The 17,060-nt window shown below is 37.0% G+C and overlaps 2 protein-coding genes across 4 annotated transcripts in view; one reads left to right on the top strand and one right to left on the bottom strand.

Moving 5' to 3' along the window:
• Positions 1–2,515, top strand: part of septin15 (septin 15) — a 38,703-nt gene extending 36,188 nt beyond the window's left edge. For all 3 annotated transcript variants that reach the window (XM_072386573.1, XM_072386572.1, XM_072386571.1), the window contains exon 13: positions 613–2,515. In XM_072386573.1, coding sequence (XP_072242674.1) covers positions 613–652 — 40 coding nt within the window. In that variant the 3' untranslated portion in view covers positions 653–2,515. The remainder of the gene's footprint in view (positions 1–612) is intronic.
• A 10,991-nt stretch (positions 2,516–13,506) lies between these two features.
• Positions 13,507–14,278, bottom strand: LOC140306684 (C-C motif chemokine 4-like). The gene is made up of 3 exons (XM_072385284.1): positions 14,084–14,278; positions 13,875–13,998; positions 13,507–13,708 (listed from the first exon to the last, which is right to left on the bottom strand). Exons 1-3 carry the CDS (start codon positions 14,232–14,234, stop codon positions 13,609–13,611), a joined length of 375 nt encoding a protein of 124 aa, XP_072241385.1. The 5' UTR covers positions 14,235–14,278; the 3' UTR covers positions 13,507–13,608.
• Positions 14,279–17,060: the final 2,782 nt, after the last annotated feature.

The following is a 17,060-nucleotide window of genomic DNA, read 5'->3' as shown; positions in this document are numbered from 1 at the left end:
ATTTAATTTATTTGTAGTTAATATATTAAGATAAATTGAATGCTGTATTAAAGCTAAAAGTATGTAATATGTTTTTAAATGAGATTTTTTACATAAATCTTTACATAAAGGCACACCTTAAAGCAGCTGTCGGCAGAACACACAAGCAGGAAAGAGTTTGAGTTCCATTTACCTGGTTGAATAAAAGTGTAAGACACATTTTAGGTCTTTATATTTTTCATTCTGGCTCTCTGTAACTTATTTGTGGCTCTCAAGGACACTTAATCTTAAGAAAATCATATAAGTCTCTCAGTTGCATTTTGCTTCCTTCACTGTTCAAAATCAATACGAATCAATCAAAATTTCACTGATTGGGTGTTAAAATAATCCCATATCAGCTATTTTCCATCAGAAAGTCACTTTTTTTGTATGTGTTTACTGCATGAAAGCTTATTTTTATCTCATTATAAAATTAGAATTTGAGATGTTTTTTTCATCTCCGTCTTCCTTCCCTTTTTATTGTTCTGCTACACAACACTCACTTCAGAACGATCGGTTCCTCTCCACGGTGTCTGTTTCTCTGTTGTGTTGCTGTTAAAGATGCAAACTTGATGCTCTCCTTCTGTCTTCCAGGACGATGGAAAAGAACAAGAAGAAAGGGAAAATCTTCTGAGGAGAGACGAGGCCCCTCGCTTCACTTTTACACAAACTCCTTTTTTCTCTTCATCCCCACAGCGGTGTGACACACACACACACACACACACACACAGCCAGAAATAACATTCAACACACACACACACACACACACTCGCCTCTCTGCAGGGTTTTACTGTATCTGTTGAAAGCTTTTTCCTTTTTCGTGGGGGACGCATGTGTTTGTGAAGCTCTATTTTCCTATATTTCCCGACAAAGAGGTGAAGCCGAGTTCCTCTGAGCCGACAGAGTTAACACGTGGCAGGGACCACGCATAGCCATCTGTACACATGTAGTAGTCGTATGTTCTCCTGGTGTCCGTAGATCTGCAGATAGACCAGCGTGAAGGTAACCGTGTCAGGCGGAGGTGGCAGTTGGGTGGATTCGAGGCCCGGTTACATGTAAAACTAACTGCAAACATGCCAATCAGTGAGGAAAATGAACTACTAATCAGCCCTTTTCATGTCAGACAAGAAAGATAATTTAATGTATCGTTTAAACCGAAAAAAGTACAAATTTAAGTTTCTCCTGCTGATGGAACATGTCATCAGATGCGTTTTTAGATAAAAAATTGACGCTCTGCCTTCAGGAAGTTTGTGTTTCGAGTTAAACTGTGAGCTGGCTAACTTCTGGCTAACGTTTAGATAAAAACTTAGAATCACAAAACTTAATTTCTGTTTTTTTTTAAAGAAGCTTCCGTTTGTGTGACCGGGCCTTTGGGTGGAATTTATCTGTGTGGTGGCAGGTGTGTTTTGTAAGATATTTTCAGAAACGTACGGACGAATAAAAGTAGGTAAATAATCTGTAACAGCAGCCAAGAAGCCGTCATTGCCATGTGTGTTTCCCTGCTGAATGGACAGTATTATGCAAAAGCCTCATTTACAGGATACGATGAAAACAAAGATGCTTTATATTGTGATGTATGTGATGGGTGTTGTTGATCTTCTTCTTTCTTTTTTTTTTTTGATATTTTCCTTTTGGGCCAAACCTTAAAGGGACAATTAACCAGAAGAGTGAAATATTTCTTTAATTTTCCTTCTCGAAGTCGATTTTTAACAGTTTAGCCAAAGCTTTGACTTTGACTTCCATTAAAAACAAATAAACTAAAAAACTAAAAAAAAAAAAACCCCACCCTTGTTGATCTGTCAACTAAAAAGATAAGAGCGGTTGAATCTTTATTTCTCCCCCAGAGTTGTTTTATTTTCATATGATGATATATTGATGATCTCGATGCTCTATGAACGGTTGACGAACTTAAAATCTGTTATTTTAGTTGATTAGTTTTTCAGGCATCATGATAAATTCACACCGATATGTAACGGGGGACTAACCTCGCGCCCTTAAACCAGTAAACAATTGATCTGGTCACGATGGAAATGTTTGTTGCGAACATACTGGAGACTTCTCTTTGGCCTTTGTTTTATTCTTTCTCTTTTTTTCTATAACAGAAAATGTAAAACTGAACCGCTCGTGTGAAACTCGTCTTAAGATGCCATGAAAAGTTTTCCATGCATTTACACACATACATGTACACTGTATACATCTATGCCAATGAGTACACCTTCTCAGGACTCCACATTTTTAATCTGGGAGAAGCAATCTTGTGGTCCTACAAGGTTTAAAAATATAGATAAATTCTTTGAAATGCTTGTAATCTCTCACCCTTTCAACAGCATCACATAAGTTTCTATGTATTTTTTGTAATATTTTCTTTTTTTATATATATAAACAGTGTTGTTTTTTTTTTTGTTGTTTTTTTTTTTTGCTTCTCTTCTTTGTTTTATCATTTGTTCTGTCTCTAACTGTACATGGTTAATATTAAAGTTGACAAGTTATGCTTTAATTGTCAATGTGTGGATGAATTTTCTTGTTTAAACGCACACATAAAACCTTTTAGAATATGACTTTTGGAAATGGCGAACGATGGAATCTGGAGTGATCTTTTTGGTAGAATTTAAATAGAATACCTTTTAAATGACTGTAATGTTGTTTAGGTAAGTATTATTTTCACTTTTTAATCACTTTAGTTTAGCATTAAAATGGATCAAATTGTAGTTTTTGCCAATCAATCTGAACTCTGTCGTCCTTAAAGACGAAGTAAAAACTTGTGTTTACTCGTATTTTTTATTGCTATGATGTCAAAATCAAATCTGACCCGCGACATAATACCAAATATCTTCAAGAGCTGGTCCAACGGTACACGGCGCATTCACCGCTAATACTACAAATCCCAGAATGCTGTGCGGGACGCGTCAATCAGGAACCACAAGCTGTTGACATTAATTAGCGACATCATGCGTCGGACCACCGCTCCCAGAAATGGCCTAACAAAAGGTGGAAAACAAGAGTTTTCTATGCAGGTGAGAAGCATAATATATGTTTACAAAAAATATATATTTATTATCTTTGTTAGCATGTAAAAAAAAAGGTTTGAAATTTAACTCAGAAAGCTACAAATAGAGAAAGAGGCTTACGATTTTTTTTATTCTATTTAAGAAATTAATGCTACAGATCCGTTTTATAGTATTAAGCTTTGCTTGTTCTAGGTTTTTTTTTTTTAAAGCAAAACTTAAGTTTGTTTCTATATGAGAAGGAAAAACCACCTCAATTGTCGACATTTTTCCAGTAAATATCAACGCTGGCCTGCGGCTTTGTCCAAGTTGTTCATTTTGGCCCGCTGTGTGTTATAGTTGGACGCCCCTGTTCTAATGTAACAGAATCAAACAGTGATAATTCCACATAAATATTCAGCTTTGTTTTCAGCTTCATCTCTGTTAGTTTCTACGAGCTGTGGAAAGTTTTCCCCTTCTTCCCGTTTGTCAGATTGGATGGGAACTTTCTGAACAGCCATCTGTAGATCTCTACAGATGTTCTCAGATGTTTGCTATGGCAGGGTGGTCTCAGAGTCGAGTCAAGGAGGTGGAGCATCCCACCAGTCTCAGGTTGCTGGACTCTTGACCTCTGTGTATCCATCTTTATCCTCCCCACAGTCGCTCTTGGAGGGCACTCCTGTCGCATGATGCTACCACCACTGTAGGGACGATTAAAGCAGGTGATGAGCTGGTTGGAATTCCAAACAAAAAGTCCAGTTTTTAAGGGATGCAGGTACAGAATCTTTATTTTTTTTATGGTGGAACTGACAAACTACTTATCTTCTCACTGTGATGGCTCGAGTTTACAGAATGAAAGAAAAGACAGCAACATTTAGAACATCTATCTTCGTGTATATGAATAAAATGTTTTTCTATTCTGTCATCACATAGAGATCAAAGTATTTCTGTGGTGGGTTCAGATGATAACAACTAAGTTTTCATAGATGATTGTGTTTTCTCTGTCAGTAAGTTAAGTCATTAAAGGAGTGTTATAATCATATTTTGATTAACTGATACACTACTGACTTTTCTTGCTGCTGGAATTGATGTTACATTTTCTAAGCTTTGACACTGGTTGCATTTTAGAATAATTTTCAGCTCAGCATGGACGTGCTCACCTCGTCTCTTCAGATCAGAAAGTGTTTTGCCCTGTTCTCCGAGTCCTTTAAATGTCTTTTACAGATAGTAAACAGGTACCTTCCATCTAATAGCTTAACAGGGTGTATGTCGCCGTTTTTAGATGGTCGTTCTGCGAGAGGACTTATGAAGCTCTCTCAGAGCCACTTCCAGGTCCCAAATTACAGAAATCACTAAAAAATTCAATGATTTTAAAATTAAAACGTCATGCTATTTTTGAACATTAATGCAAGTAGAGAAAGATTTGTCCTAAAGATCATCGTACATGATCGGAGATGTAGTAACACATTGAGTAATAGGTCGTGCCTGCTGAGCTTTTGTTTGTTATTTCCAACACATAATGCCTTCTATGTTTGTGCAGTGCAAGCTTCGAGTTTTTAGATCTTTAGACGAGCCAAGAAGTTTTTTGTCAAACCGAGCACAGATTTTGTAAAGCCCACGAGCAACTGAAAGTCATTGTTGCATTAAATTTAGTGACACAGATCAGAACTTTATGACACGAAAAGAAGACACTGACACTGATTGTGAGATTTATTCTCTGTCAAAAACAAGCGAATTGATCATGCTTTATGAAGCAAATCCAACTAAGAAAAGATGAAACGGTTTCTTTTAACTTAGCTAAGCTGCGTTTTGGTAAATGTCAAAGTGTTTGCCTTTTTGATAATAAAAATTATAATGAAGAAAACAAAGCAAAAACAAAAGGAATAATACAGAAAGATATAAGCAAATAATAACAAATGCTTCTGTATAGTTTAGAAATGTCAACAAAACGGGTTTCAGAAGTCAGAGACCAGATCAGAAACTTGTCACTTTCTGTGTAAATTTGTGAATACTGTGAAAGCTTAAAGATTTAGAAATACGCCAAAGTTTTGACATTTAAAAGTCCATATTCAAAAATCATTGTTGTGTCGGATTTTTATCCGGGGTAAATCATGTCCTGACTGCTGGTTTCTCAGGGGAGCCAACAGAAGGATAATGGTTGTCTCTGACTTCTGGAAACCACCATGACACAGAGAATTGATCTCCATCAGCCTGTTACGAATGTTGATGCGGTTGTTTGGTGCTTTTTCATGTTGTCCTTGTAGGCTTCCTCAGCCCAGTTTTCTTTATGGCCCACGCAGAACTTCCCCCTGGGAGTAGTGACCCTGCAGAGAGATTTCTGCCATTATTTTTGCACCATAGAAGCAGAGAAACTCTTTGTTTGAAAAAGACAATAAAATGTAAACGTACACAAACGCCTTTCGTGAACATTGGTATTGAGTTTTGGTGATGGAGAGGATGTGCGCCGCAGGAATACGTTTTTGGAAGAAGTTAAAGCAGCACATTGTGGGCACAGGTCCTCTTGCTTTAAAGGGGGGGGAAAAGCACAACAGGGATTATTAACAGATGCCACCATGCAGGGATTTCAATATTTTTTTATGTAATTTAAGAAGAAATTTACCCAAAATATGAGTGAACCAAAGTTTTAAATCATTCAGCTGTTCCAAACTCTCAGAGAAATGTGAATTTGTGCACAAATTTTCCCAAAAATTATATCAATCCTCATTTAACCTCAATATCTATTCTAATATTTCTTTGCATGCATGTTGGACCTTCTTCAGCACGACAAAAACAAGTATGAATTAACATCAGTGACTCAATGAAATGATTTCCTTCAACGTTAATGTTTCACCCTTCGTGTGAAAAGTTTCTTCTTAAGCCTGAAAAGTATTTCTTTGGATCTGCGCCATGTCTGACATGGACAGAAAGGTCCGAGATCCTTCTGGTTTACTCTGGCGTTCCACAAGGTACCTCTCTCGGACTCTTTCTTTTTTCAGTTTCCATCAAAGATTTGTGCAGATTGTTCCGTTACACTTCACGCTGATAACTCTGTCATTTACACCTACAAATTCTGATATTTTAGAAATTCTCACAGTTTGATTTTAACTTGATTTAAAGGTAGTTTCGTTATGAACATCCGTTGAATAAGAAATAGTTCTGCGTTATGTTACCGGGTTTGACTCATAAGTTTACAACTTTCTTCTGATTCTGGGCACTGATTCAACCCCGCTGCTTTAAGGAACTATGCAGGAAGTCGTTCCTCCTAACCACAATCAGACTTTATAACTGATCTAGCTCTGTCAGAGCCACTATTACAGAACTGAATTAAATCTGTCACCTTTTGCACTCTGTAACTCAAATACTGGAACATTTACCTCATATCATATGTGATATGTGCCAGTATAACCATATTGATATTATATTTATACAATGTTCTAATCTTTTGCACATTATAGTTACATATTCATAGTATATTATTTGTCACATTCTGTTTTTTTTTGTTGTTTTTTCTTTATTTTTAATTTCTTTATTTTATTTTTTTATTCTGTTGTATTTTATTGTTTACCGGACTGCTATGACGACTTAATTTCCCTTCGGGGATGAATAAAGTCATCTGTCTATCTATCCATCTCGCTGGCTAGATGAAATGTCATATTGAATTTTACATGCCTCCTTTTGGGAGTGTTATGAGGGGACGTGACATAAGCTTTCATTATTATGCAGACAACATCCAGCTCATTTAATTGATTATTTTTTTATAATTGATGATGATCTGTGATTCTCTACTTTTGAATTCAGGCTAAAAAGTTATTAAACCTCCTTTCAAAGGATTTTATCCACTGATCTTTTTCCGTTACTACCTCTGTAATATGCTCTGCTGTTTATATTTCTCACCTTCATGCTTCTGTTTGGAGTTTTATTGAAATTGCTTCTATGTTAATGTTTTAATTTATTTTTTCCTTCTCTTTTCTCATGTTTTTTATTGAGTTTGAAATTTCATGGTGTCTGAGCTCACTTTATTGGCTGATTAATTGTTACTTTTATACTTTCAACTTAAGTCCAGACGGCATCTTCGCTGTGTTCACTATATTTGAAACAGCCTCTGATCCCATATCTATCATCATATTCGCTTAGACGAACAGCATATTAGTATTTCTTTGTTCTGTAAGTTTTTAAAGAAGTCTGATGTAGGTCGTTTGAATATAAAGCTCCAAAAAATTCCTCAATATTTGGAATCTTTAACTCTTTCCCTTCCTTTTAATCTGCTTTATAACTTAAAACAAGCTGTTGATGTATTTGCTCCCACTGTGTAATTTACTAATGTTCGAGTGTGGATGGAAACAGCTGTTAATTTGTGTTCAGTCGGTTTGGACCCTCTTGATAACGGCTATCCTGTAAATAATTATAAGCTGTAATTCTGAAGCTGTTTTCGTAGAGCTGAAAGTCCAACATTGTTGGACTCGTGAACGTCCGAGGGTGGATACAAGTTTCTGGAATATTTTAAAGAAACAAAACGGACGCCTAAACGTTCCGCTGGTGGCGTTTGATCCTGTTTCCAAACCTTCACTTTTGTTAGAAAGCTCATTTTAACTGATTAACTAAGTGGTCGCTTGCATGAAACAGCTGAAGAGTGATGTGGTGTCAATAAATGCAGGAAATGTTGGTCCATCGTAATTTTTGTGGCAAGTTTACTAAAAATATTTAATGAATATTTGAAGGAATTTTTCTGAGTGTTTATTTTTCTATTTTCTTTTGGTTAGATTCACTGTGTAAATGTGAATTTGTGCCCTGAAAATGGCCTTTTTTCTTTAACACTGCCTCTTGAGTCTTTGTGCTGCAAAGATAGTTTTGGAATTAGTAAAATATTATTCAATTCAGCTTAAAAAATACACAAAGCAAAGTAGAACTAACATAATCTGAGGGATGTGCAGTAATCTAGTTAATAATTGTCGTTGAATTGACAAACCTGCTTCTGCTCTAACTGTGAGCCAAAGGAAATAAATCTACATTCGGAACACATCGATCTATCGAGCATCTAAGTCTGTCTTCACATTAAGTTTTTCACCAGAACTGCAGACTTCATCTTACTTTCTTGCATCTTTTCCAGGGACAATCCTGAAATAATCTCCAAATGGGGAAAATTAAGATGAAAACAACAAAATTTAAGAGTGTTTGTCAGTAAATAAAGTTATTATAGAAGTGCTACTTAAACATTTATTTAGAAAGTATAATGCAATCAAGCCTATTTTAGGATTAATTGATGTTGCACTCTCTCAGCTCCCTTTAACAACGATTGCATATTAGAATGATTTTGTAATCAGTGATAATATCAGCTCAGCATCTGGTCTTGATGTGCCGGTTGTCAGATGATAACTCACAAAAACACCCCCTAATAACCAGAAGAAAGCAGTAAGCAGAGTGACAGACTTACGTGTGGCAGTGCAGTGATGAAGCGTGAACACCACCAGCAGCAGCCCCACTGTGACACCGAGAGCCTTCATGCCGACTTCACCGTGGATGAGATCACTCAGACGTTTCAGACGACGTTTGAAACGATCCGTTCTCATCTGCACGATTTATAGCTGCCCAAACATTTCCATCTGCATATTCATATTTCTAAAAAGAAAAAAAAAAAAGACCTTGTTTCTGCCAACAAGCGACTGGTTAAGAGCGTTAGATGTGACTTTTAGATAATTTGACAGGAAGTTTGTGGGATTGTAGCAACTTGAATTGTTTGTTTAAGCATCTTGCAGCGAAGCTGAGAGCATTGAAAATGCTCAGATTAAGTCAAGTTGCAAATATCAAGACTGATATAAAGACCGACCGGGAATTGAACCTGATTAATAACAATGTACGTAACAAAAGCTTCATGCATTTTCTTTGTGTCTGCATGTCTGTGCATTTTTGTCCTATCTGTAAGGATGATGCAGCTGCATGTTGATGTGTGCTTCAAACACTTCAGGTAGTCCAAAGCTTTGTATATATGGACAAACTTATCAGAATCTGCTGAGTAGAGATTCAAGCTAAATTGGTTGCATGGAAACCAAATAAAGAGAAACAACAAGTTCTGCATTTACACGCTGTGAAGCATTTAATAAGAACTCTTTTCAGATGTGACGTGGTTATTTTACTTTTTATTTAACGCCAAATCACAATAAATGTTGTCTCGAGGCACTTCAAAGATACAATTCATTGTAATATAATCCTAATCCAATCGAATCCAGTCCATCAATACAACCCAATTCATTCAGAGCCAATTCAAAGAAAGTTGCTTAACTGAGAGGACCAAAACTTATCTTCAATCCAATCTTCCGTCCTGAATGTGGATGATGCGACTGTGGAGAGAAAAAAAAATCCCTTTTAAAAGGAAGAAACCCCCATCAGAACCGGAACCATGAAGGGTGGCCATCTGCCTCGACTGGCTGGGGGCTGAGAGGACAGGAAAGAGGGGACAACAAGCACAGTAACACCAGGACAGGGATACCTGCTGAGCAAGAGAAACGCAAGTTAATGACAACAATAATGTCACATGGAGAGTAAAGAGAGCAGAGGGAGGAGAGGTGCATCATGGGAGGTTCCCCAGCAGTTTAGGTCTATAGCAGCATAACTATGGGATGTTTCAGGGTCACCTGAGACATTCCTAACTATAAGCTTAATCAAAAAGGAGAGTTTTAGTCTAATCTTAAAGGTAGAGAGGGTGTCTGCTTCCTGAACCTAAACTGGCAGCTGGTTCCACAGAGAGGGGCCTGATAACTGAAGGCTCTGCCTCCCATTCTACTTTTAGAAACTCTGGGAACCACAAGTAAACCTGCAGTCTAAGAGCAAAGTGCTCTGTTGCGAAAATATCCAACTATAAGATCTTTAAGATATGATGGAGCTCGGTCATTAAGAGCTTTATATGTGAGGAGAAGAATTTCAAATTCTACTCTGAATTTAACAGCTAAAACTGTAGAAACTCTCTGCTGTTAGTTCTCATCAGAACTCTGGCTGCAACATTTTGGATCAGCTGGAGGTTTTTCAGGGAGTTTTTTTGGACCATCTAATAATAAAGAATTACAGAAGTCCAGTCTTGAAGTAACAAATGCAGGGAGCAGTTTTTCTGCATCACTCTGAGACAGGATGTTCCTGATTTTGGTGATATTACGAAGGTGAAAGAAGACAGTCCTGGAAACCTGTTTTATATGAGAGTCAAAGAACAGATCCTGGTCCAGAATTAAATATAACTAAATAAGTTTGTGTTCCCAACTTTAGAGATACAAATTCTATAGAATACCTGCAAACTATCTTTAAGTCTCTGCTCCTTCTAAAGAAGCTGTGAGTGCACATCTGCCTGCTTCTCCTGCTGTATACAAACAGCTGGAGAGTGTCCAAAGCATCCAGAACTTTGTAAGTTTGTCAGCATAAGTATGAAAATGTATGTCATGTGTCCTGATGACATTGCCCCAAAGGAAGCATGTTCAACGAGAGCAGAACTGCAGGACATTGCCACTAACTGGTGTGTGTGGAAGACAAACTGGAATCTACCACATAAACATGACTTAAACCAGTCCAAAGTGGTTTCCTTGAAATTGATTGGGTTTTGATCTTTATGATAAGTTGTGCGGTCAGTGGAGATCTGATAGGATCGTTAACATCTTCTAACATGATATTGTGAGAGTCAACGCTGTTGTGAATGTCCTTCTTTTATCCTGTCCCAAAGGTTTTGGGTCACCATGTGCAGTATCAACATCCTCCAACTGACCCACAGTCACTCAGACTTTGATCTTTGCTACTGTTGTTAAATATAATAAAGGAAAAAATGTGCACATATGTGTGGCTGTCCTTGGAATATTACTACCTGTGACTCATTGCTTTTAACACGTGTTACATACATGTGACATGTATCTCGCCACCTCCTCCGTGACCTTTGGTAACCCAGCTGCTTGCTGTAGGGATGGTGACTTGTGTCATTGTTAAGATGGATAAAAACTTTATTGATCCCGAAACATGCTGATGAAGTGAAGGCTGCGTGTTGCACAACACAGCAGTTTCTCTCGATGCATTTAGAACAAATACTTGGTTTACGTGATGCTCATGTTCATGCCCTGGTCACACAGAAGACGATGGTGTGAGATCTGTAAACTGTAACAAGTGCACAACTGCTAAAACCTCATTGATCTTTATCAGAACGAGAGCACTTTGTGGTGTAGATCTATACAGGAAATCACCGCTGAACACTTGCAGATCGCCTGATCGTCTAAGATTAAAGCTCCTGTGTGTTTGCAGATGTATTTTCAGGCTTCAGCATAGAATGTGTCGACAGTGTGCATGCCTCATGGCGCATACGATTATGTGAAAAAGAGAGTACACTATCTTTCACTTCAGAGGTTTTACACAACAGGACATGGTAAAAAAAAAAGATGCTCTGCATTTATTGTGTCTTAAATGAGGCAAATGCAACCTGAGATGAACAACAAGATAAGATATTTGACTGTGTAATTATTCATTTTACACAAACTGCAGAAGCAGTTTGTTAAAAACTAAATACACTCTAATTGTTTTATAGAAATAAAGAGAGTAGGTAGCTAATCAAATTCACTTGATTAACTGATCAGTAGTAAGTGTGAGCACCTCTATGAAGGCAGAAGTTTGTCAGTTTGCTGCTCTGCAGCATTCAGGTGTGTGTTAACACAATGCCAATGAGGAAAGACCTCAGCAATGAGGTCTTTGCTGAAAGAAGCAATTGTTGCTGCCCATCAATCTGGGAAGGGTTATAAGGTCATTTCCAGAATAATTGGACTCCATCATTCAACAGAAAGAAAGATTATTCCCAAGTGGAAAACATTCAGCTGTCAATCGTCCCAGGAGTGGACGTCCCAACAGGTTTCCCCCCAATGTCAGAAACCGAAGAGCTACATCTCAGACTCTGCAGGCCTCAGTTAGCATGTTGAAGGTTAAAGTTCATGACAGCACAATTAGACAAAGACTGAACAAGTATGGCTCATTTGGAAGGGCTGCAGGAGAAAGCCTCTTCTCTCTAAAAAGAACATGGCAGCACAGCTTAGGTTTGTAAAGCTGCATCTGAACAAAGCACAAAACTTCTGGAACAATGTCCTTTGGACAGACCAGACCAAAGTGGAGATGTTTGGTCATAAAACACAGCAGCACGTTTGGAGAAAACCAAACACAGCATATCAGTACAAACACCTCATACCTCATACTGACTGAAATGCTGTGGTGGGACCTTAAGAGAGCTGTGCATGAACCAATGCTGCAAACCTCAATGAGCTGAAGCAACGCTGGAAAGAAGAGTGGACCAAGATTCCTCCACAACCATGAGAGAGACTGATAACATCACAGAAAACCATCACTTCAACTTATTGCTGCTAAAGTTGCTTCTACAAGCTGTGTGATGTCCTGCGATGTTGTTCATCTGATACATAAAACCTCAGAATCGATGGAGGGTGTTATTTCAATTTTACATGACTGTATCCTGTAAATATTGTAAAAAAATATGCTTTGATAAAGATCACAACTTGAGTTAAAATCAAAGATCAAACAGAGTTCAATGAGGTTTCTTTTCAATATAAAAGCTATTTTTAACCTGTTTTCAGTCAGAGATTGAGTAATCACATCTTTTAGTAACTGTGAAACACCATAAAAACACATCAAAATTACTACCAATTCCTGCTTTTAACATATAATTGCAAAGTTATTGGTAAAAAATATTCTAAATAATATAAAAGCTTTGATTGACCAACACTTAGGCATAATTTTTAGTAGTTGTGATAGAAAGATTTACCTCCCCCAGGTGGAACTAATTCAGATATGTAGTCAGCTAGTTGAGCTACCGAAAGGGCATGAGATGATTCATTTCATGGTACATATCCAGACAAAGCTCTGATGTTCTGTTTTGTGTTGTGTTATGTTAAATCCTATGTTACAGGTTCCAGCTTAACATCAGGGGCTAAAAGCCAAAAAAGGGGAGAAACGAATGTTTTTTATTTTCATAAAGTTCGATATTCAAAGACGTTTTATAGCCTTTTTAAAAAGTGTAATGAATAACTACAGCTTTTATGTAAACACAGTAGAGTAAAAAGTACAAGATTGATTCACCTCAGGGTTTGATTTTAAAGCACTTATATTAATTCTGATGCTTGTTTACGTTATCTGCTGATTAATATATGTCTGATCAGTCGTGGGAGGCTTTAATTTAACACCAGAGAATTTGTAGATGTGGAATGTAACACCTCTGTCACAGGAACAAATCACAACAAATGTCATCTCAAGGTTCTTTAAAGAGACAGTCGTCATGTTTAGGAGGCCACAAAGATGTCAAACGACGGTGTGGTGCTGCATCTCAGCCCCTGGGCGCTCTCGGACAGTTTTGTTACCCAGAAATGTGCTTTGAAATGAGTCAGAAGCACATAGTTTTAAGGTTCACAACCTTCTCCAATCTAATCTAACTGTGTCATAATTCATTTTATTAAAAACACATGCAGCCACAAATTAAATCTTTAGCAACTTTTATTAAAACAGAAAAATCCTTTCAAGCTTTAGGCCTGTAAAAACCAGGCATTCATATAATGAAGTGTCATACATTATCACAATTAGATATTCGTTGCTGCTAACTGCTGCCCTCTGTGCTGTGAAGCAGACTGTAGAGGTTCAGAGCCCACGGGAAGGTATCGCTGTAACAGATCTTCTTTCCCTTCTTAGTTTCAACTCTGAAGAACATACAAACAAAAGGAAAAAGGAAAATTGTCCTCTGTGTTGAGTTGTTGTTTTCATAAAAATGCGATTAATCATCCAGCCTGCAGGTTAACAGTTCCCGTTGATCATTTCAGCACCAAATTGATGCAAAAATACTGAAATAATGAAGCACAAACTCACATGAATCCTTTCTTCGGGCAGGACACGTGGGTCTCGGTTATGCTGTTCACACGTTTTAATGGTAAACTGGTGGGGTTGAACCGGAAGCAGCAGTCTCCAGGAGCTGTGTTCTGCACTGCCATTGCTGAGAGGATGGGAAACAAGTGAAAGTCATCATCAAAATTTCACCGTGGAGCATTCAAACTACAACAATAAAGAAGGTGACTCACGCAAGGCGTCGCAGTAGAAAACAGCGAGCATCAGCAGCCCCAGAGCAAAGCACAGAGTTTTCATGATGCTGTCAGTGAGTGGATGGTGAGGAGGATGAGGTTCGTTCGTCTTCTTGCTCTGATGTGAAGGAGGCTTGGCTCTGCATCCCATATAAATCCTGTTCACTGAGCAACCGAGAGGTGTCAACCTTTCCATCCAAAATCATTTATTCGCCCCCCTAACACCCACTTTTTTGAGTTTGCACAGTGAAGAAGTGTTAAAGCGGTTGCAGTCTGTTCAGTCAGTGAAGGGACAGGCCACAGATGTGTCGCAGAGATTAAAATCATCTCGTCACACCACAGACAGGAAAGTGTCTGCTCGGCATTTGTTTTTGCAGCTTCCTGGAAATGTGACCAACACCGATCAGATTCAGTTTGCACCTTTACGAGGCAATTTTCTAAAGATTACCGTTTACTAGACATTTTCATTATTTTCTATCACTGAATTAGTTTCATGTCGTAATAACCTGTTAGTTTGCTGACTCATCGCCGTTAGATAACCAGACATCAAAATGATTAACATGATTAACTTCTGATGGTTAATTTTGGGTTAATGTTAATCTCAACAACAAGGAAACCCAGAAACAAACAAACTACATCTGGAGATAAAAACATACATCACTGCATTGATACACGGCGTTGTTATTGTTTTTCTTTTTTGTCAAAATACCACAGAAAGACAGTACAACAGCACCTTTTTCCACCATGAATTCCCACCTCTTTTCACACTGAACTCAGATTTCTTAGTCAAGATAGAAATCATTAAACAAAGACCTGGAAAAGAGCTGTCATCTCATTTCTTTATGAAGTGAGTTCTATTAACTACTGATGATAACTGTTGTTAAAAACAGCAGGAGATAAAGAAAAGAGGCTGGATTTTGTTTATCTTAATCACTGAACGAGTTCATGTCAAACCTTATAGGGCTTCCACATAAACTGCTGTTTTGTTTGTTTTATTTTCATTTTTTGAGTTTTTTTATTTTTTTTTAGTTTTTGAGTTAGTAACTTCAGATAAACAAATACACGCTCTGACAGAGAGAAAAAGGGATTTTTTTTCATCATATGTCCCCATTAATTTCTTCACCAGAAGAAGAAATACCCATAATGTAACCAGATTAAGCATTAAATGTTGGGATCTGGGGCTTTTGTGGACCTTTGGATTGATCAAAACATAAGCAATATTTAAAAGTTAGGCTTTCAGAGATTCTGTGTTGTTTCATTAGTTTGTAATAATTAGTTCAAAGCTGCATATTTCATGTTTTTATCAGGTGTACAAAAGCATGTATATGTTATGTTTCCTTTGTCCCTCTGAAGTCTGTACTCCCAGTTAACTTAACCCTTTAATCCTCATATTGGCTTATTTCATCCCTGCACTCAGTCAGTTACAATCCCACATTGGTCTGTATGAATGATATCAGTTTGTAAAATGCTAATTTTGTGTGTTTTCGTTGTCAGACCAAAGTAACATGAGAAAAACCCAACAAAACAAACACTTTTCCTTCTTTCTAATTAAAACTTTAGATTTCAGGGTCAATAGCATAATTTTTTCAAATGATTTCAAATTACATCTGCCTTACTGGACGTCTGCCTTTCAGAGGTTATAACCATGTCAAAATCCAGTTTGTAGACCTGCATCATCGTGGTTTAATGACTCTGAAATCTACAGTCCAAAAGTTTGGACATATCTTTTCACTCAGAATAAAGGATAGGTTTGACTAAAACGTTTGACAAAAAGCCTCATCCATCTAAAATTAATTAACTTTTTTCTGTTTGGGTTTTGTTTCTTTATTTTATGTCTGTTTATATTTATGTGATGTTTTAGGATGGTGAGAAAATCGAAGAAAAACTCAAATTATTCTCATCAAACTCATCATCAAGGATGAAGTTTTATCATAAAAGATAAAAGGTCAGACTCGATGGTTCAGATTTTTGTTGGTGATAAACACAAAACTAGACACTAGGGAAATTCAAAGGTTTTTCCACCTCCAAGGTAAACTATGTAACTAGTTTACCATGATTCAGCCCCTCTCTTTATGCAAATTTCCATCGTGTAACCTACAGACTGATCAGATTGCACGATGTTCACGAGATCTTATCACAGCTGGTTTCAGATCTGCTCACAGAAATACAGCCACGACCTTTTTAAGTCACCTTGATGCAAGTGTCTTTCAGCTTGCTGCTCAGAGATACATCAGAGAAGAATGTGAAATAAAAGTAAAATAAACAAAAATGTTTAATTTCACCATGTAAGATTATATATAACATATAATAATGTGAAATATCGGCCGTACTGCTTGTAGCTCAGCAGTGTATCTCAATGATAGATAGATAGATAGATAGATAGATAGATAGATAGATAGATAGATAGATAGATAGATAGATAGATAGATAGATAGATAGATAGATAGATAGATAGATAGATAGATAGATAGATAGATAGATAGATAGATAGATAGATAGATAGATAGATAGATAGATAGATAGATAGATAGATAGATAGATAGATAGATAGATAGATAGATAGAAGGAAGAGCAATTTAAAATAAATGGAGAATAAATTGGACAAAGATTCACAAAGTGCCCAAAACTATCTCAAATTGGGCTAAATGTACACAACTTTGTTTTTTTAACCATACTAACCATTTCCACATGTTCCTCGTGTCATATTTTAACTCAGAAACCTGTTCAATATGCTGCCCATATGATCTGACTGACCTATTAAATACTTCCTTGTGCAACAGAGGACAATTTTATGTGCTAATCAACAAAAAAGGGACTAACTCTTGCTTTAAACCATGCTGCAAGGCTTTTATCCGCCTGATTTACTAAGAGTACAGAACACAAATCATATATTTACCAAATACTGAATTGGATGAATACATTTAGTTCAGTGTAAATATCATCTAAACATATAAATCTGCATAATATCCGCAAAATA

Source organism: Leuresthes tenuis, unplaced genomic scaffold, assembly GCF_036924035.1.
Source record: "Leuresthes tenuis unplaced genomic scaffold, fLeuTen1.0.hap1 SCAF_5, whole genome shotgun sequence".
NCBI classification, from domain to species: Eukaryota; Metazoa; Chordata; class Actinopteri; order Atheriniformes; family Atherinopsidae; genus Leuresthes; species Leuresthes tenuis.
Note: the sequence above shows the minus strand (reverse complement) of the source record. Positions and strands in the feature narration are given on the sequence as shown.